The 21,680-nt window shown below is 45.0% G+C and overlaps 1 protein-coding gene across 7 annotated transcripts; it reads left to right on the top strand.

The window, feature by feature from the left end:
• Positions 1–1,136: 1,136 nt before the first annotated feature.
• KPLCE (KPRP N-terminal and LCE C-terminal like protein) lies at positions 1,137–17,625 on the top strand. 7 transcript variants are annotated; one of them, XM_037499165.2, is made up of 4 exons: positions 1,137–1,506; positions 10,829–10,872; positions 15,568–15,842; positions 16,584–17,625. In XM_037499165.2, exon 4 carries the CDS (start codon positions 16,605–16,607, stop codon positions 17,436–17,438), a length of 834 nt encoding a protein of 277 aa, XP_037355062.1. In that variant the 5' UTR covers positions 1,137–1,506; positions 10,829–10,872; positions 15,568–15,842; positions 16,584–16,604; the 3' UTR covers positions 17,439–17,625. The 7 variants fall into 7 exon arrangements, 5 of the variants coding, with proteins under 5 accessions (XP_037355062.1, XP_037355060.1, XP_054547488.1 ...); XM_037499161.2 differs by lacking the exon at positions 1,137–1,506 and adding an exon at positions 7,607–7,761; XM_037499164.2 differs by lacking the exon at positions 1,137–1,506 and adding an exon at positions 7,748–7,786.
• The last annotated feature ends 4,055 nt before the right edge of the window (positions 17,626–21,680 follow it).

Here is a 21,680-nt window from a genome sequence, read left to right as displayed (position 1 = left end):
TCAAGTCACAGGGAATCAAGCTCAAGCAGTCCAGCAACAAGGTCTGGGCACCTATCCACTGTTTTCTGCTGTCTTTTTTCTCTTCTAGAGGGTGGCATCCTGGGAAAGATGTATCCCTGGGTTTCTGCAGCAGAACTGCAAGCTTCAGCTGTGCTCTAGCACACTTGGCAGAGTCACAAGAGTGACTTCCAACATAAAATTCATAATTGTGCCCACCGTGCCACTTCCATGGGCTCTGACAACAGCCAAGGCTGAGGGGGCCTCCCTGATGACTGAGGGGTTAAGCCTCAGCCTTTTCACCCTGACGGCCTGAGTTTGATCTCCCACCAGGGAGAAACCAGACTCTCCTGCCTCGCCCGCTGCGCCCCTCAGCAGTGTGTTTCAGTAGATCTGCCTGTTCTGCTTCCTACTCTGTCTCTGGCGAGTCTCCTTGCCCCACGCACCTCTGGCCTGCACCCCAGTTCTCTTACTCAGAAACAGAACAAAGCAGCCAAACAGCCAGGGCCGAGGGCTCTGAGGCAGATCTGAGGGGCAGGGCAGGTTTGGCATCAGGCTGGGGTTCTCAGAAAACAATTAGGAAGAGTGACTCACTGCAGCAGGCTGTAGCACTCCTGGAGGCAGACACCTTCTGCCTTGCAGACTTATCAGTAAGGGAAAACTGTGCTGGTGGCGAGCTGGGGTTACTGCTCTCTTCACCCCCGACCTACACCAACCCACCACCAAAATACAAGATACAAGAGTGAGAGGCTCAGATCACCCCTCAGGAGAAAGGACCCTCCAGAGAATCAGATAAAGGCGACGAGCAGTGTGGGAAGAAGGACAGAGGGTAAACCTGGGGAGACACATTCTAAAATTTTCAAAGATCGGTCCAAATTTAGCTCCCTTTGGGCTTTTCCCATTTTCTCAGAACTTTTTGCAGTGTTTCATGGCTGGGGACCCCTCAACTCAGTGCCTGAATGTTGTCATTTAGTGAGCACACAGACTTTAATGCCAATTACCTGATGCTAGTTTTGAGCCTCCCTCTAATGATTAAGAACAGTAGCCCCGTGTTCTCACACTGTAATGCTTTGTCCCTGCCCAGTGATACAGTTGCTTTATATTTTCAGATGACCCAGATCAGACCTGCCAGTCACACACCATGCCACGTGAGACCAGACGTGGAGCATGGGGACCTGAGCACACAGACCCTGGTCCCAGGGCTCAGTCTGTGGGATTTTATCATGAGAAATGCCCACCAGGAAGCCTGACCCAACACTGAGCAGCTGGGGATACCATGTCCTCAGAGCAGCTGGCGAAGGACTGCAGGAGAGGCCGGGCGAGGAGGCAGGAATACCCCAGCACACACTCGGCTTGGCCAACATTTCCTCCTGCTCTCCGGGGCCATGGCTGACCTTAGTTAGAGACTGTGTTTCCTTTAGAAGATGTCCCTGGGACTGGCTTCTCATTCACTCCTGGAACACTCTGGTGACTGTCCTGATGCCACTCTGTATTAAAGCCCATAACCAGGTGAGTGATTTGGGACCAGGTAGGCTGAGAAGAGCTGAGGTATCATGGATGAGTTTGCAGGGGAGGAATGGGTAGAAGAGTCAGACAATCATGGGAAGAGCAATTTTTTTTTTTAAAGATTTTTATGTATTTATTCACACAAGAACCGGGGTACAGGCCAGATTCGAGGGAGAGTGAGAGGATTCACCAGAGACAGAGTGGGGAATAGAACAGGCAGACTGACTGAAATACACTGCTGAGGGGAGCAGTGGGAGAGACAGGAGAGGTCTGTGCACCATGTGGGACACTCGCCGCCCGGCCGGGATCGAACCAGTGCTGCAGAAGTTGTGGACAGCTTTACAGCACTGTACTCAACTGCCTGCGCCACCAGGGGAGGCCCGGAAGGGCAATATTTGAAGAAATATGGCAAATACGTTTTATTTGGAACTGGAGTAAGGTTAACTTTTTGACATAAGAAAGTAAAGGACAAAGTTTGTACACGTTTGTCAAGAGCCTCATCTGGAACTGGCACTTTACTAGAGGGGTGAGCACAGCTGTGCCTGAGCCTGTGTCAGCTTTGCCCTGGGGCTTGCGTTGTTTCTGAAGATTGTCTCTGAAGGTGTCCTTTGATACATGGGCACCCCCTTCCCAAGGGAGTTTGGAAAGGTTGGTATTACTCCCACTTCTGAATTCCTGGGGACACAGAATTCACCTGGGAAGTAGAAGGATACTCCACCCCCCCCCTTTTTTTAGTGCATAAAATTGCAGGATGATTTCTTCAGTCTTTTCTAAGTCAACTCATTATTTTTATGTGGAAAGATGAAAAAGTGCAGTGGGAGTGACATTACTTAAAAGTTTAAAGCATGTGCAAGGACTTTGTATTTTCTCACTCAGCTCATTGAATTTCTGCTGAGACACTCTGCCAACAGAACCAGCAGCAGTGCCAACCTCTTCCAAAGTGCACTCTCAAATGCACCCCAAGCTGCCCACCCCTGGGCCAGCCCAGGGCTTACCTCCAGTCTCTTCCTGCTGTGGCCCAGTTCTGAGGGCTCCTGCAGCTCTGGGGTAGCGTTGCTGCCTGGGCCACCACAGGCCCCTTCTCTTCCACTGGTGTAGGCACCAAAGTGCCGATTGTGAGCCCTTGGGGGACTCTGGATACTGCCCAGGCAGTGGGGGCTGCTGCTTACCTGGACCCTGAGGATCACTAAGAATAAACAAAGGATGAACCAAATAATCATGGACTTGCCCCGGTCTAATGCACTTTTACTCTTCTCTGACCTTTTGTCCTCTGTTTTCTGGGTTCATAAGACTTTATGTAGACTCAAGAGATTTCCAAATTTACTGTGGAACCAGATTTGTTCTATTTCTTTTAATCTCATTCAACAATAAAGCTCAAACTTCATGGTTGAAATTGTTTTTCATTGCGTTTTCTTTAATTCCCTTCTCAGAGCTGGAATCTCTGGAATCTACTCACAATGAGATCTTTAATTTAGGGGTCCTCTTCCATTGTGCTGTGAAGCAAATGCCAAATCGGTTCCATTTTCAAGTCAAAGCTGTTTTGGATGATGGTAGCAAAGGTGTGACAGGGAACCATCTGTCAGGAGAAGGGGTTGGGATAATGGCTGGGGGATCTAGACACAAGCAGGCAGAATGGAACCTGCATGAGCTCCTAGAAATTACCTCCTATATCCTGACACTCAGGGAAGATAATACCACAGGGATGCACATACTTATTTAATCAGCACCTTTTTAAAATTTATTTATTTATGCATACAAGAGCTGGGGTAGAGGCCAGAGATGAAAGGAGGTGGGTGGTGGTGAGAGGATTCACCAGAGACAGAGTGGGGAACAGAACAGGCAGACTGACTGAAATACACTGCTTAGGGGAGCAGCGGGTGAGACAGGAGAGGTCTGCTGCGCCATGTGGTAGCTCCCTGGCTGGCTGGGGATTGAACTTGTGCTGCAGTGGCTGCGGATAACTTCATAGTGCTACACTTAATACCTTGTGCCACCAGGGAGGCCCTATGTAATCAACACCTAAACATTCTATATTTGTTCCTAGCATTTGTGTGTATGGTATATAACACAAAAATCAATATCTTAAAGTTTTGATTTTTTGTTCGAATTTTAGGATATTATCTACAATTCAGTTTCCAGATTTAGAATTGATAATAAAACTGTGAAACAAAAATATGCAAGAGTTGTTTAATAAGTCCGTAATTGGACAGTATCTATTTTTAAAAAAATCAATGACGGGTTAAAATGATGTTTTATTGCCTGTGTTTGCATTTCTTTCTTTATGAGAGTATACATTTTTCCAAATATTTTTTGTTCCTTGGAATTCTCTATTTTGTGAATTTTCTTTTTTTAATAAACTATAGCCCATTTGTTGTTAATTCTTAGTATTTTTTTATTAATCACATAGGAATTTGGAAGACTAAATTAACTCAGATAGCTTAATCCTTTTTGTCATTGATGAATGTTGAAAATTTTGCTTGGTTTTATTAATTTTGTAAAGCATTTTTCCCTTAGAAGAGGATGGTATGTCTCTTCATAATTCAACTCTTCTGTAAATTATTTTGTAGTTTCATTCATATGGAACTTTAATAGTTTTTATTCAGATGATTTTTAGTATTTCATGTTTAGTGACATATATAAAGGAGCATTTCTTATCACACACTTAATCCAGAGTTTTCTTATTAATGTAGAATGTGATCAAATCAGAGAATTTTCTTGCTAATTCAAATCAATGATTTTTTACTTTCTAATTTTGTAGTCATATTATTTGCAAATGATGTCATCCTTTATAACATATATGCATATCTATATTACATAGGTGTATATATAGGTACATAATATATATGCCCATACAATATACAGCATACATCATATATGTATGTATAATAGTATAAATCATATGTACATGTATATTTGTTTTATTTAATTTGTTAGAAATCAGCATAAAACAAATTTACCATGTTGAATGATATATGACAATTTTTCTTCATTTGCAACAAATCATGTTCATTATCACACTGATAATCCTTTTACTTTAAAATTTCTATATTTAAAAAATTGAGATCTAATACTAAATTTTACTAAATTATTCGTCAGTTTATATATGTGTGTATATATATATATATGTATATATTTTGACTGGCATTTGAAGTCTTTAAAAGACAGGTTTTTTGAGTGTGGGGAAAGCATAACTAAAGAAGTGATTGCAGAAAGGCAATTTCACAACTCAAAGACATACATAAGACCCCTTCCAATAGTCAGAACTTCAGCCCCACCACTGCACAGAGAAGGGAGACAAACTTACTTGAACTTGTTGAGATGAGTTAGTTAGAGTTTGATTCTGGTGTTTCTTTCTGGGTCCCGCCTTCCTCATCTGGAGTCCTAGCAGAGGCTTCACTGTGGCCCCTGAGGTCATCCTGCAAAGAGAACCTGCCACCAATTCTACATCTTCCCCAGGGGTCATCTGTTAACATTGAACAACACTAGTTGTTCTGGAACAATGTAATTCAGAACAATCATGTATGCGGGTTGTCACGGGGTGAGTTTTCATATTGTTTTTTTCTTTTTATTAATTATTTTGTTTATGATCCTTAATAGTGAAGGCTTTAGTGAATGCTAAAGGTGTGACTACAAATATAATTCACATATAATTAAGCACATGCCAAGCATTACAATTTTGTGAATTGAAAAAAGAGTGCTATGTATTCATTTTCTTAAAACACAGAACACTTTGTGCACCCATGATGCAAACTGCCTATAGGGACATGTATGGCAAAGGTCACTCTCATTCGTGTGCCCCTTTCAGTATCCTCAACTGCCTTGTCTCTCCCACGAGCCTTAGCAGGTTTCTACACCTAACATGCACTGTATCCTCTATGTCTAAAATGATTGCATTGCAATTAACTCGTTATCTTTAAAAAGTATTGATGTGGACTCTAGTCCCGGAATTTGGACTCAATTGCTACCATGGGGTCCACCTACTAAGAAACACTGATGTAGACCTTTGATTTACCTGCTGTCATGCCCTGGGTCCTCGTTTCTCTTGTGATGAGGTCAGGGTTATTAACTAATTGCTCCAGCATCTCTGTTTCTCTCTGTAATTCAACCATGAGACCCTCTCATGGTCTTAGGGGTAACTCAGGTTTATGTGCCAGTATTTCCCCCAGGACTGGGGCAGCGTTGGCCACAGAGTGAAGGCCCAGTGTGTTTGAAGTCGTTTTTTTGTGATAACTGTTCCCTGTAGCCCGTGATTTTATCTCTGTGTCTATGAGACTCTTATCTGAAATTTGAATGCTGTGAAACTGGGGCATCATATTAATGGAGACAGATGGGGTGAAAGCAAGCCATTCCTAGAGAGATTCATGCCAGGAGACTCTTTGCCCACACCTACCCAGACAAATAGTTGTTGAGTCAGAAGCAGAAGTTACCACAAAGGCAGTTAGTTCCTGGTCCTTGAAGGAAGAAACTCAAGTTTGGAATTTAGTCATCTTCTTTGTCTTTGTTATCAAACTCATTATCAACACCAGCATTAACTTTAGGCATCTATTTTCAGTTGGGCAACTATTTCCCAAAGTAGATATTCAAAAAGTGCCTTGTGAGAAGGTACGTAAATAAGTATATGTTATGAAAATATTTGAAAAGAGTTGACTACCAGGGGTGGCTTTTCATAAGTGGGGTTATTCAAATAAATGTTGTCATCCCAGGAATGTGTGCCCTGGGTTAGAAAGAAAGGCTTTGTTCTTGTGTGATCTCTTGCTTTGTGTTTTGTTGTTGATTTATTAGTAGCAGTATTAGGAGAACTCTATCTGTACACTCATTTTCTTGTGTATTAAGAAAATTCATTTATTAAAATGTTAGTGTATATGCACAAGAAAGAGACATAGTGAGGGAGGGAGGGAGGGAGATAATGAAGAAGAGAAAAGGGAAAATGCTGTAGAGGGAGAGATTTTCTAAGCAAGGTTACACATTTGGACAAATATAGTCATGGCTACCAGGTCTCTCACTGAGGACTCCTTAAGACAAGGCAGGGTTACAATACAATTCTCAATAAGTCAATGTAGTTCCAAACTTAAGGTCATTTTATATGCCCACCTTCACAAATTGACCCAAGTGCCAGTACAAATGTGCTAGCCTTTGAGATTCATTCTGAAGGATTCTTTTTTTTAAGATTTATTTATTTATGCATACAAGAACTGGGGTGCAGGCCAGAGGTGCAGGGGATGAGAGGATTCACCAGACACAGAGTGGGGAGCAGAACAGGCAGACTGACTGAAATACACTGCTGAGGGGAGCAGTGGACAAGACTAGAGAGGTCTGCTGCTCCATGTGGGTAGCTCCCTGGCAGGCCAGGGATCAAACTCGTGCTGCAGAGGCTGTGGATAGCTTCACAGTTCTATGCTTAATCCCTTGTGCCACCAAGGAGACCCATCAATCTGAAGGATTCTTAAAGAAGCATCTCTGTCAAAGATTTTGGTGCAAGGAGTCTATTCCCACACATGGGTACATGCGTTTGACCTAATTAAGAGGAAGGGCAATGTTTGGACTGAGACCTGGAAAGTAGTAAGTTAGTAAAAGTTTAACAGTGGGATTTCTTGAAAAAGGAGACAGGAGTTGTTGTCAATTCCAATGGTGTAAATGTTCCCATGGTTTCAAGCTACCAAATTGATGATGCACTGCAGCGTTAGGAAGACATACACACAACTGAGTATCACTTCATCCCTGGACTTGGGACACAACACCAAGCATGATTGTTGGGGAGAAGAAACTTGACCCAAAGCAAGCAGAGGCCAAAGCAGTAGATTTAGACCCCAAAGACTCTTTCTCATTGATAGACAAGGGGATTTCAAGAGAATTTAGAAAGGTCATTCACAACTTCCCAAGAAAGAAAATTTCAGAGGTCATATCAGGGACCTCTACTGGAGGCTGTGGGTTCCCCCAAACTTAAGCCACAACCTAGTGATTCACAAATGCCAACTATAGAATTGTTTCCCCCAAACCCTGACTCTAGGTGGACAGGTTGGCAGTTCCCATTCCTGCTCCCTGCTCCCCGTCCACTTCCATCTGCATTCCGGTATGGAATGAACAGAGAAACAGGATTGTCAGCCAGAACTGCACATCATTCACCTGTGGAACAGCCACACCCAGAAACCTGGCTCATCTGAGGCCCAGACCTAGAGCCCATATAAAATGTGTGCGGGCTGCTGGCACCTCACCTGCTCAGCCTCCTCAAGGATGAGTCTGTGGCTGTCTGAAACCAGGGTGAGGTTTCCTGTGGAATCCAGAGGTGATACTGAGCAGGAAGCAGATAAGGCTGGAGAATTCCTCTGGGAGAGGGGCAGCATGGAGCATGGAGGGGAGGTGGAGGGTGGGTGGGAAAGGAAGATCAGGACCAAAGTTTGCTCTGGACAAAGCTGCAGCTACCTGGGAAGGGCTGTCACTGTGGTTGGACAGACAGGTGATAAGTGACCTAGACCTGCAATAGTCCAGCAATGACTGACCGGCCAGCGCTGACCGCACTTCTCTGAGAGAAGCTTTTCTCTGACCATGCAGACCCTAAATTTAAAGCATGTGAAGAGACAGCCCTTCTACCAATTTCTGAAAAACATTCCTAGATAGAGTTATGTAGGTAAAATTGTGATGGATTTAACAAGTCTTTGATGTAACATGAGAGACCCTTTCTAGTGTGTCAAATATTGTTTGATTTATTAGTCCAGTTGTCATTTATTAACCACTTACGAGTCAAGAACTGTGGATAACCCTAGAAGTATAAAAGAAGACATATTCAGTGTCCAAATAGGTTTCTCTCGAAGCACAGATTTTATCAATAGATACTCCCCCAACTTTGGGGAAGGAATTCAGAATAGAGAAAAATGTAATGGCTTTAGATACTGAGTTTCTGAATATGTTTCTATTTTATCACTCAGATTTACTGAACTCCCACCAGATGTCCTGCCAGCAGAGGCAACGGCAGTGCCCACCCCCCCAGTGCCCAATGTCCCTCAAGCACCCCCCAAAGTGCCCTCCAGTGTTTTCCAACTGCAGCTCTGTGGGTGGGGGCTGCTACAGCTCTGGTTGGGGTGGGGTGCGGGCTGCTGTCTGAGCCACCGCAGGTCCCATCACCAGAGACACCAGAGCTCTGACTGCTGCGGTCAGCCCGTGGGGGCTACGGCTTCTGGGGCGGTGGCAGTGACTCTGGCTGCTCCAAGTCTGGAGTTGCTGTTGGTCTCAAGCATGAGGGCGGCCCTGAAAGAATGAAGAGACAAGGACCTATTACATCCTGGGTTTTACCTGCTTCTTCTCTTGTCTTCTCATTGGGGCCCCAATTGATGTTGATTCTCAGACCTCTCAAAAATAGAAGTTTGATTCTCAGAGGCCATCATCTCCATGCCTTGGATTTTCATTCTTTTGTCCTCATGTCAATACCTATATTTTTCTGATTGTTGAACAATATCCTAAGGCATGTGCTTTGCAACTTTCAAATCCCAATTTGATTGGTAATTTTTTATCCCACTTTTTTTCTCTTTTAACTAAATCCCAGTCCTTCCTAAATAGGAAGACATAATTACAACTTATTTGGACTAGAGAAAGTGAGTCAATTAAACTTTAATGAATGATTTTTCAGTGTATGTTTATCTTCAAGAAAATCTGAAACTGCAGTATTTTTGTGAACCTAGTAAATTAAAGTTGACTATATTTCCAAGATGAGTCTAATATATACGCACATGTAATTATCAAGGAGTAGAAATGGGGAGCTGTTGGTGCAAATTTCTAGTTAGAAGATGAAAAAATAGGGCCTCCCCGGTGGCGCAGCGGTTGAGCGCTGGGTTGCGAAGCTGCCCGCAGCCTCTGCGGCGCCAGTTCGATCCCCAGCTGCTCCCCGACCACTGGAGGAGGGTCCCACATGGTGCGCAGACCTCTCCTGCTGCCCGCTGCTCCCCTCAGCAGTGTACTTCGGTCCTTCTGCCTGCTCTGCTCCCCGCTCTGGCTCTGGTGAAGATGAAAAAATAATTCCAGGGATCTAATGTACAACATAGTGATTACAGATAAAATATTGCTATCTTGCTATCTACTTGAAAGTTGATAGAGGAATAAATCTTATTTTTTAAAGATTTATTTAAGATGTTCTTATCACAAAAGAGATAATTGGTAGTTATATGACATATTGGGATGTTAACTAACACTAATGTGGGTACGATAGATATGTATACATTGTATACATATATACATGCATGTATGTTTATATACATGTATATGCAATATGTATTTCAAGTTAACAAGTTGCGCAATTTAAACTTAAACAACGTTACTTGTTAATTATATATCTAATGAAGTTGAAAAATTTGTGATGAAAAATAGCCATGTCACTGAAGTGTCTCAGCCAAAAGAACCTGTATACTTAAGTAAAATGTACCTGTAGCTTCACACATACACCTTCTTTAAGACTGTCTTCTCTCTCTCACTCACTCGCTTGCTCTCTCTTGCTCTCTAAGGTAGCAGAGTTGTCTCAGCTCCATCTGGAGTGGATAGTGACAACTAACAGATCTTTGTAGATGTTCTTCTTGGTTGGATAATTTATTTAACATTTATTTATTTACTATTGAAAAATATCTTTTTAAAAAGAAGCTTATTTACAGCGAGACAGCCATCAGAATTGGAATTGACAAAGATCTGCCTTTCTTCTCCCCACGTGTTATCCTGGAGATAGGGAGCCCCTGGACACAGAACTCTGCTGATTTGGGGATCTGGAGGCAGAGCCCTGCATGTGGCAGATTAGATATCACAGACCCATATTAGTCTTGGGGTCACATAGGGTGTGCAAAGTGAACTCACCATGGGGAAAGGCTGGAGAGCTAAGGTGGGTGTCTGTATGGCTCCCTCGGGCCTTTCAAGAATCCCCTCTTGAGATAAACCTGGTTTGTGGTGGTTGTTCTCACCACCATTTGAAATTTCACTTTTATTTCTTTTCATGCGCTCCATGCCTCTCATTCCCCTGGTGTGTGATGCTCTGTATTATATAAGTGTCAGTGTCCAGCCATGAAAGCGGAGACCACACTGGCTACTTGTAACAGAGAACAGTTAAATGCAGGGAATTTGTTGCACATGTCTTGGAGGGGATGAAGAAGTAAAAGGTGAACTGGGATTCTCCAGAGACGTGGAAGCATCTGGGCAGGGTGCATCATACAAACTATTTGTCTCGGACTTGACAAAGAGCTGTTTGCTCAGAAGGGCACAGGAAACAAAGTGGTTTTCCTCCATTCACCTCCCAGGGAGCCCCATATCACAGCACCCAGACCACTGGCTGAAACCCTACTCTCCTGCTTTCTAGGATGATGCCTTAGAACCACAGAAGCATGGAAGACAATGACTGATGTGAGTAAGGGCTTGTGCAGTGGAGCTCAAAGCTCTTTGGGATGCAATTCATCTGAGTCAAAAGAATAGCTCAATTTTTTTCCCTCTGGCTCTTTGTTAAGTGCTGAGTGCAACTGTGGTTACTGGGTATGTTTAATGGGGGAAAACAGCAATACTAGCAACACTCACCAACATTCAGTTAGTTCTTGCTTACTTGGTAGGCTTGTGCTCCACCTTAGTATTTGCTTGAAGTGTTCCTTCAAAAGTTATTTATTAGGTACCTATTATGTTCCAGGAGTGGTTTTAAGAACTAAGGATATACATATGAACAAAATAATAGGGGCTAGGGAGGGGGTGAGGAGGTCTCCATACATGGTTTAGAAATCAGCTCGTACACACATTGACCTGTGACCTGTTTGCTCTGAGTTAACTTCCCAGACCAAGAGGTACCTGAAAGAGTGATGGACACCACTTTTGTCAGAGACTGATCCATCTCAGCAGCTGGGGATTTCCCTAAATCAAGATGCCAGCAGAGGAGGAGCTGAAGGGGAGCTGCCTGGGAGAGGGGGCACTATAAAATTCCCAGAGCTGTTTACCTCTTGGAGTGGAAGCCTGCTCACTAATAATTACCTGTCTTCGCTTAACTCACTACAAAACAGCCAGGTAGAGGCGAGGTGTTAGCATGGTTTCTTTGGAGCATGATACCCGGCTGTTCTCAGCTTTGCTGGAAAATCTAATAAAAAGTGCAAATTGTGGTGATTCAGTTCCTGCCTTTGTTTATTGATTTCTGGCATGTGGCAGGCAGCAAAATACCCTGATATTCCTGGTAACAAAAACACATAAGGCTTCTGCCTCATTGAATGTATTCTAATAAGGGAAGAGAGATGGCAACAAATGAGTAAGAAAATGTATAATATTTGCTCATCCAACAGACATGTTTTGAATGTACCAAGTCCCTGAGTAAGGACTATGGATATGGTGGTGGAAAAAAGAGGTGAAATTTTTACCTGAGAGGGTTTACATTCTGAAGGAAGAAAATGGAGAGCACACACATAAAGTTTGTAGTTAGGTGGTTATTAGTTCTTGGGAGAAAAACAAAACTTGCAAAGCCAGGGTCTTGTGGACAGGCATTAAAACGCTAACAGTGAAGACCTCCTTGAGGTTCTGTTTGAGCAAAGACTTGAAAGAGGTGAGCGATTGAGCCACTGGGCTCGGAAATTCCTATCTAAGCTTCCTGGAGCAAGTTTCTTGCCTTCTCTGTGAGACTCAGTTACAATATAGGGGCTGAACTTCATGCCTGTGAATGTCCTCACTTCCTCTTTATTCTATGGCTCTACAATACAATCTCCTGATAATCTAGAAGGAACTCCCAACTGTCTCAGGAATAAAGGTGCAGGGATCTCTGATGTAAATTTCAGAGCTGAGCCTATAGAACACAGACACACACAGACAGAAGCCCTAAGGGATGGGGCTCTGTACTGTCTTCTGGTCTCAGATACAGAGGAGAGATTTCTCAATGGACACCAAGGTTGTTGTGTCTTCAGTCTCCTGTGTGTGGCTTCTCACTTGCTCCACTTTTTTTCTACACAAAGAACAGATTTTGCCCTCAAATTCCCCCAGTCCCTGATCAAGGAAAGTTTCCAGTGTGAGAGGACACCCAAATCCTGCCCTCAGGGGGCAACATGTCAGCAAAGTACTTCCCCTCTGAGCTCCTAATGTGGATGAGCTCCTTGCTGTGGTTCATGCACTAAAGGACACAACTGATGACAAGCAATTCATGTCAGGGTCCATGGATGCTGATGCTGTGGGACTTTGGAGATGATCTAGTATATAGTTCCTGACCATGCAGATGATAGGTCAGGAGGTGTGCTGACCAGAGGGACTGCAGAGAGTTCTTAAAGACCAGAAGATTTTGGGCCTCCTTGGTGGCACAAGGGGTTAAGCACAGCACTGTGACGCTATCCACAGCCTCTGCAGCATGAATTTGATCCCCGGCCAGCCAGGGAGCTACCCACAAGGTGCAGCAGACCTCTCCTGTCTCGCCCCCTGCTCCCCTCAGCAGTGTATTTCAGTAGATCTGCCTGCTCTGCTCCCCCCCTGTCTCTGGTGAATCCTCTCGGGCCCCACATTTCTGGCCTGTACTCCTGTTCTTGTGTGCATAAATAAATAAACCTTAAAAAAAAAAAAAAAGACCTGAAGATCTCCCTATAAAGCCCAGTAGACCATATGACACAGATGACCTGTCTATGGCAGGGACCAGACCTGTGGCATGTTTTTGCCTTTCCACCTCAGAGTTGTTTTGGTTCTAAACCTGCAATTCTGTGAAACCATGGTTCTTTCTCTCTAATATCTTGTGAGCCTATTGGACCTCTGCTGCATGAATCCACAAGTCTTTGATTTTATAAACTTGTGTCCAAAGAGACAATGAGACCTTAGGGAAGAACCTTGTGACTCACCCTGGCACTTGTTCCAGTCATCTAGCATCTCCATGCCTTGCTGTCACAGCCTATAAAGTGGGCGGGGTACAGCCCACCCACCTGCCTTGGTGGCATGTGGGTGCAGGATCTCTCACCAGAGAGGTAAGTGCTACCTGAAAATGTCAAGCCCCTGAGTGAGAGCTTGGTCCACCAGAGCAGGAAGTCAGCCCAGCAGAGGCTACAGATGGCTTGAGGCATGCAGATTGGCCAATAGTAGGATGGGTACTCGCCACATGGAAGGAGTTGGTTAGGATACCCTGTCATTGTAAACTATCCCTATTCAATTTGTCTACTCATTCATTCTGTCCAGTAAGTGTTCCTCTGGCCCTGTGCTAGATGATACAGTGAATGAGTCCACTCTTACCAATGCCTGGAAATTACAGTCTAGGGGGGAATGACTATATGAACAGGGTGAAGATGGAATTGCACATTTCTTTTATTGAACAAAACCAAACTCTACAACTACAGAATCTCATAACAAAGAGGAGCCTCACCTAAGCATTCTAGAGTGGAAGAGGAAAGACTAGAGACAGCAGAGAATAATGGGATCACAGTGCCAAGCAGAGGCAGAACCAGGGCGTGGGCTTAGTTCTACTTTTGCCTTGAATGATAGCAGCAATCTGTTGTGGTGGAAAAATAGTCAAACTTGAAGTCTCTTGGACCTGGGTTCAAATTCTGGTTCTACCAATTCTAGATAGGCAATCTAGGGCAGGTTTGTTTGTTTACTTATTTATTTGAGACACTATTATGGGTACTAAATTTGACAAGCTGTCTGACCTCAAAAATGATCATCCCTTGCTTCCTCCCTCCATAAAATATCATCCTGGCATCGATGGAGGTGGCATACCCAGGGCAGCAGATAATGGGACAACCTTAAGCTCATCCCTCCCCTCTCACACCGCCCCCTTAGGGAAAGGAACGGTGGGCTTCTGGAGTGTTTCCACACACAGGAATGGCAAGAGGAAGCAGGGAAATTTCTGGACCTGCGGTAGAATCTTCCTTCTTGATTTCTCCAAACTGTTTCAGAGAGAACTTGCAAAATATGCAGTGGAATGGGGAAGAATCTATGAACTATTGAGGGTTTGCATTTTCTTTATTCAGAAGATTGGGGAACCTTAGGTTTTATGGGTCCTGAAGAAATTAAAAATCCACAAGGACTAATGCAGGGGCACCTGTTATCTGAGAGACCACAGGTATCAAGGTTGAACCTGACTAGCTGATCTCAGGGAGAAACTGGAGTCAGATAGCTGTCACATAACTTTCTATAAAGGGCAGTTTGACATGGCACTGCAGGAAGAACATGGACTCTAGACAGGGTTGGATTCAAGTGATACTCTGTTGCCTACCAATGGGATGCCCTTGGAGGGACAGATAGTTAGGCCTCTTGGTCTTAGCTTCCACTTCTGTAAAAATAGGTTAGCATAACGTACCTCGCAGGGTTATTGAAGACACATAGGTGGAGAAGCTGGGACGTGATTCAGCACATTTAGACATAAGTTCTAAACACATAGCGTCCCTGCCTGTCCTCTGGTGTCTATTCCCCTGGGGAAAGGAACAGCAGTGCAGTGACTGTGCTATGTCCAGAAGTAAAAGGCGATGGGTCCTGATGATGAAGGCTACGGATTACCTGCGTTTGAGGTCTAGCTTCTCTTACTTGCTTGATGATAATGGTTAACTTACTACATCATTCAGTTACAGGGGGCCATCTGTAAATGTACATGCTTCAGGAATTGCTTGGCGCTAAAAGAAGCTCAAGTAAATATTAGAGTCTATATTATTGTTACCACACAGTGTTTGACTGGATTTCCCCTTGTGCTGGGTTCTTGGGGATCTAGGTCTGATAGTTAGGCCCAGGAGAGTGATGGGGGTGGGAGCGATTCACAGGGCATGAGAAGCTGAGGAGAACAGCCTGATCATAGAAACTGGGGTCTGGGATCATCAAGCTCCCCTTCAGTTTCCCAAATTAACTTAGGATGACCATGGAACTATCCATAATTCGGGGGCCTTGCTGCAATATTGAGACAAAGACCACTGGGCCAAACTGTGCCCAGTCACCCAGACCAGCAGGAGCCACTATGGAGGAAGAACATGCCACCTGGGCTGGGCAGAGGCAGTGCTCTTTGGCACGGTGTATGAAACTGAAGCTCTAGCCACATCTTAATCAGCTCCTTGAAGACTCGAGTGACCTAGAAACAGCTTCACAGGGATAAGTCTCACAGGTATCTCTTCTAACTTCTAGGAAAATAAGACTGACAGATTTCATGAAGAAGGCAGGAGGAATCATTTATCTTGTGTTAAAGAAAATTTGGAATCAAGCAGAGACATGCCCTGCCTCTGACTGGAGAGCCAGTGTGCTGGGGAGGAATCTCATCAATGCAAGGCCGGCCCTCATCCTCGTGATCTCTGCTTCATTTAGATTCCATTAAATTGCCTCATTGCTCCCCTATAAAAGGTGTCCCCACTGCCAGTTCCTCAGATCACTGACTTCCAGGCTCACTCCATTCAACAAAGCAGGTAAGTCTATGCCTGGGAAGTCCTTGGAGATGTTGGTGTGGAGAACAGCAGGAGGAGGGGATCGGGACAAGACACGGAGGGTGGGCCCTGAGGAGGCGGATGGCAATACTTGGCAGGAAGCACAGAGCCAGAGCAAGAGGGGAAGAACAAGTGTGAACCGAGATGTTTGTCCTGCATGAGAACTGCGTTTATTAGAGAACTGGGTTGCCACCTTCTCCCTATCTGAGTGCACGGATCAGTCCTCTCTTGGGTCCATGAATGAGGTGAGGTGATAATCTAGCTAATTCAAAGAGCAAATGATAGAAATTTAACAACCTAAATATAACCTTGTCAGGTCCCATTGATAGGAATTTGCCATCCCTGTAAGCCTGGCTGGGTAGAGGAAGAAAGAATCCAGTCTTGAGAGAACTGGCAGCAAGGGGAAATCAGTGGGGAATTCTCCCAAAGAGAATTTGCAGTGCAGATACTGGCATGGGTAAGAAGAGAGGCGCCTTGGGGAGTTTGCGGGAAGACTGCCAGCCGTCTTTCAAAATCTTCATGCTCCACTGTGGACACTGAGGGTTGGTGCTGTCAGAGGCACATGTCAGCAAAGGCACAGACTTAGGATGCCTGTCTCTGAGCAAATCCCCATGTCCGGGGGACCTTCTGGAAAAGGCTACCACTCACAGACCATTGTGTCCAAGGGAGATGTTATAGTTTTCCCTGGAAACCTCCTACTTTTGATGGATCTTTTCTTTTCAGGTTGTGCAAAGCCACAGAAAGATGTGTGACCAGCAGAAGCAAGCACAATTCGCTCCATCTTGTGTGACAGGGACAGGATTGGGGGCTGGGCAAAGTACCAAATGTACCTCTGTGAAGTGCCCAGCTCCATGTGAGACTCAAACCATTGTGAAATGTCCAGCTCCATGCCAGACTCAAACCTACGTGAAGTGTCCAGCTCCATGCCCAGCTCCGTGCCAGACTCAGACCTACGTGAAGTGCCCAGCTCCGTGCCCAGCTCCATGCCAGACTCAAACCTATGTGAAGTGCCCAGCTCCATGCCCAGCTCAAACTGTTGTGAAATGCCCAGCTCCGTGCCAGACTCAAACCTACGTGAAATACATAACTCCCTGCCAGACGTACGTGAAGTGCCCAGCTCCATGCCAGACGACTTATGTGAAGTATCCAGTCCCCTACCAGACCCAGACGTACTATGTCCAGTACCCTGCATCTTATCAGACCTACTATGGTCAGGCTGCCGCAGCAAGTGCCTCTTCCACCCAATGCAGTGTCCCTAACCCCTGCTCTGCTCCATGCTCCACCAGCTACTGCTGCCTGGCTCCCCGGACCTTCGGGGTGAGTCCCCTGAGACGCTGGGTCCAACGGCCCCAGGGCTGCAACTCAGGATCATCAGGCTGCTGTGAGAGTTCAGGGTGCTGCAGCTCTGGATGCTGCCTTTCTAGGGGCTGTGGTTCTGGGGGCTGTGGTTCTGGGGGCTGCAGCTCTGGATGCTGTAGCTCCGGAGGCTGTGGCTCTGGGTGCTGCTGTTTGGGAATCATTCCCATGAGGTCCAGGGGTCCTGCATGCTGTGATCGCGAGGATGACTGCTGCTGTTAAATACAGAAGAATTGCTCTACTTCAGAATTCACTGCCCTACGCTACCTTCTGGAACACTTACCCCCACCTATAGCCCTGGTGATGTAGAATCTCATTGCTTCACCTCTGTGCTTTGCTTCTCTATCAAGGCATCCTGCCAGAGTTAGTGCGACCCCCCAAACTTTGGCAAGAATAAAAAAGCGCTAAATGTAACTCACAGTGATTTCCTGTCTGTTTTTTGGTTCATATTTAGGTTTTTCTGGTAGAAGGTCTTCTGTTTTCCCCCTTTACTCTTGTTACTCAATGAAAGGGAAGGTCTATATGGACATGGACAAGCAGACCAAACTGGTGCCATCCCAGCCTGAAATTGCTATGCTTCTAGGAAGCTGTGAATAAATTTCCCTATGCAAGTGAGCAGGATTGGAGGCTGGGGTTTGGGGTGAGGGATTCCTTTCTCCTGCCTCCGATGGTCAGAGGAGAGTGTTGGCCATGGCGAGGTCCCCAAGGCAGCAACCACTGCTGCCTGTAAACCCAGAGTTCAGCATGGATGTCTCAGGGGCTGTGAAGTCAGAGCTGCTGAGGAGCCTGGGGCCTCCCTGTGCCTGTGAGAGGCTTGAAACCGTGCTGGACTTTGTGGGTGATGTTTTCTGATCCAACAGGCTTGTTCCCCAAGAGAAGAGTCTACAACTCCCCTGAAGCAGGTAGCTACATCCCACACGGGCTCTGGGAATTCAGCCCTGATAGTGCAAGAGATCTCTGTGAAGATGGTGAGCCTGGTGGGACAGGATCTATGTCTCCAGCCCAGTCATCGTTCCTCATTTGTAGCTCCTTTTCTAAGGTTTTGCTAACCTGGCAGATTGGGGTGGATGTTTCTGAATAGAGACCATAAAGACACATTAAAAACAGGTAGAGAGATAAGCACTTTTCAAAGCAATCCTTTGAGGTCTGGTGTGTGAGCATAGGAGACGATATGTCTGGGGAATGCAGAAGCCAGTGTAAGAACCAGAGCCTGGCACCTTGCTTATTTCTAAGCAATCTCTGTGAGTCACCCTGGGACACTCAGAACGCCATCTGCATTACCATGTTGCCTTTGGACATCTGAATCAGCTGCGGATCCACAAGCCATACTCTGTCCCTCCGTCCAGACCCCATAACCTTGCAGCCCACTCATTGGACATCCACTCAGAGCTGAGAACAGCCCAGGCAGGACTAGGGCACTTGCAGTGTGGGAAGTCGGAAGACTGCTTATTTTGCAATTAACAAGAGCTTTTAAAATATTTATTACTGGGCCTCCCTGGTGGCACAAGGGGTTAAGATGCAAACTATGAAGCTGTCTGCAGCTACTGCAGCACGAGTTCTATCCCCAGGCATGGAGCTGATCCATGTGGTGCAGCAGACCTCTCCTGACTCACCCACTGCTCCCCTCAGCAGTGTATTTCAGTCAATCTGCCTGTTCTGTTCCCCACTCTGTCTCTGGTGAATCCTCTTACCCCCACCCCATGCATTTCTGGCCTGTACCCCAGTTCTAGTATGTATAAATAAATATATCTTTAAAAAAAACTAAAAGGGAAGCATTTGGATTTCTGAAACCTGTATAAAACCTTTCAGTACCTGATCTGTATACAACTTGTCAATTAAAAAAAATAAAAAATAAATATTTATTACTTAAAAATTAGATCAGTAGCACAAGCTATGTAGAAATTTTAATAGTGCAGACATTTATGGATAAGAATTGAAAGTTACCTTTTGATGTCCACTTCCAAGCCCTTTTTTGGAGATGATGATACTGCGTTTGGATTATATCCATTTAGACCTTGTCTAGGCATTGCTTATACATAGACCACACAGAACTGAAAAATTCCTGGAGCCCCCTGTGGCTTACTATCTGCTGAAAATGGCATCCCCAAAACCCAACCCAGCACTAATGTCAAAAAATATTTTAGGGAATCCATTCTGTAAGCCACAGTGTGCTTCTAAAATTCCCATTTTCTCTGTTTCAACTCTCTCAGATGAGATCACACTGCAGCCCCTCACTAAAGGCATCCACCCAAATGCACTCTAACATGCAGACATGAGGCGTCTTTTATCTCTTTGTCCTTTTGCCCCCGTCCTCCCTTCCTGACCTCACTAAATCTGCCCTGGATGATGTATAACCTGAGTTCCTCTGACGCTTAGTCTTCTCTATTCTTTACCCTGGTCTCCATTCCGCAGTAATTGACCATCTCCTTTTTTCTGCAGCCATTACAACTCTTTCTCTAGTCCATTCTATGGACTTTGTATAGGGAGGAGGAAAGGGAATATAAAGTTTAAAAAGCAAGCACATCCTCATTGCTAGGGAGTGTGAGTAGCAGGAATAACAGGGAGCAAATATGTGCATTAAGAAATCCCAACCGATTACATATTTTAAAAGTTTTGTTTTTTTTAATTATATAAAATTTCAATACGTACAGGATGACCTGCTTCATCAGCTGTGGTTAGTGCATATAACTGTATCTTGTCTTTTTTAACATCCGTCCACTAACATTTTCATAACCTGGCTAGTCAATGATTTATTTAGCCATCCGCTTATTACACTTCAGATATTTGATTCCTCTCTGTTTCTCTTTTTATCTCTTTCTTTCCTTTTCTGTCTCCTTCTCACTCTGTCTAGTTATTATACACATTGTTGCTAAGATCTTTTTAAAATGCTTTATTTTACTTTTTTCATTTTAAATACCACAGTTTTACATCCTTGTTAATGTTTTGGCAGTCTAGTATTTCCCCCTCAGATGCAATTGAAGTCATTTTTGAGATGTTGTGTTTGGAGAGCAGAGTCCTTGGGCTCACTCTGGGGAAAGTTTCACCTAAGCTCCCCTTTCAGGAGCACCGGTGAGTTTCCCAAGCTAGTTTCTCCAGGAGAGAGAGGCGTTAGTTATATCTAAAAGGGCAGGCTTATTACGAAAGGAGAGAGGAATAAATGACACTGCATAGACACCAGCGGGCAGGAAGGGCCGCCCCTTTGCTAAGAGAGAGGCCTGCATGGTCGCAGGCGGGCGGCCCTGAGGAGCGCCGCCTCTGCTCAGGGAGGTCAGTACAAGAAGCCCCAGCATGGTCACAATGTTGGGGGGAAAGGATGTCCTGCATGAACTCCACAAACACAGGTTTTATGGACTCCAACCCACCCCAGACGAAAGAGATCCAAAGCACTAAGGCCTGCAAAACCCATCATGCCATCCCCACCGAAGGGAGGACTGCTGGGCACTGAGGGTGAAGTTAAGCAGCCAGGCTTGATATAGAATCAGAGACTTGTGGGCCTTGGGGGGTTGGTTTTTTGCGGGCCTTCGGCGTGCTATTGGGGTTCCAGCTCAGCGGAACTGTTAGGACACATTCACCAATTTATCTCTCTCTCTTTCTCCCTGGGTTATTCCTCTCTTCATTTCCCCTTTTTGTAAATAATCCTTTTATTAATATTTTGTGTGTGCTTGCAGTGGAGTCTCTCTATAGGTCCCATTCAAGTGTTGCTGAGGGCCCACAGTCAGGGCAACCCCAATGTGAAATGGTTGGCCTGACTGTGGGCCCTCAGCCACGCTTGAACCCCATTTCACATTGGGGTTGCCCTGTAATAACAGGTCACAGCGCGGGTGGGCAGAAGGACTGCTGCCCTGTGCCACTGCAGAGATTGCACTGAGATAGTCTTCTTCTCTTTGGGAGGGGCTCCTTCCTTTGTGGAGTGGCTGGGTTTTTTTGTTTTCTTTTGTTTTGTTTTTTATTTTGAATAATTATAGAATTTGAAAAGGACCTGGGATTCTACAATGGCCCTCCATCTCATATCCCCACCTCTGTCTGTGTCCCATGGCACTCAAGAACAGCAGTCTGACACTTGCTTGGGTCTGTGCCTGGGGTGCCTAAAGATTTTGCATTTCTATAGCTGGTTTAATGACAATGTTAATCACTTCTACCCTATCCTTCAGCTCCCTGCATTATGCAAGCCAGGTTTCTGGTCTTGTGGTACCTTCTTGCCTTTTTTACTGTTAACCTCCATCATAGTCACTGTAGCTCTCCCACTGCCAGAGCACCCATAGTCCTCCACCACAGTCCATCCTGCTCTCACCCCCTCCCTGTTGTGTCCCTTCCCCCTTTGGATGTTTTAAAGTTTAATACTGAAATATAACACCCTTACAGAAAAGCACACAGATCATAAGTTTATTACTGAAGCCACTATCCAGATCACAGAAAGTGAATGTCATATTGAAACAAGTAAATTAAAGTTCGGGCTCCCTGTGA

Source organism: Talpa occidentalis, unplaced genomic scaffold (genome assembly GCF_014898055.3).
Source record: "Talpa occidentalis isolate TD23 unplaced genomic scaffold, MPIMG_talOcc4v2.1 talOcc4.9, whole genome shotgun sequence".
Lineage (NCBI taxonomy): Eukaryota > Metazoa > Chordata > Mammalia > Eulipotyphla > Talpidae > Talpa > Talpa occidentalis.
The sequence above is the reverse complement of the archived record's forward strand: the minus strand, read 5'-3'. Positions and strand labels throughout refer to the sequence as shown.

Excerpts from the sequence above, each read along its gene's own strand:
- KPLCE (XM_037499163.2), top strand. The coding sequence starts at position 16,605 with ATGTGTGACCAGCAGAAGCAAGCACAATTCGCTCCATCTTGTGTGACA.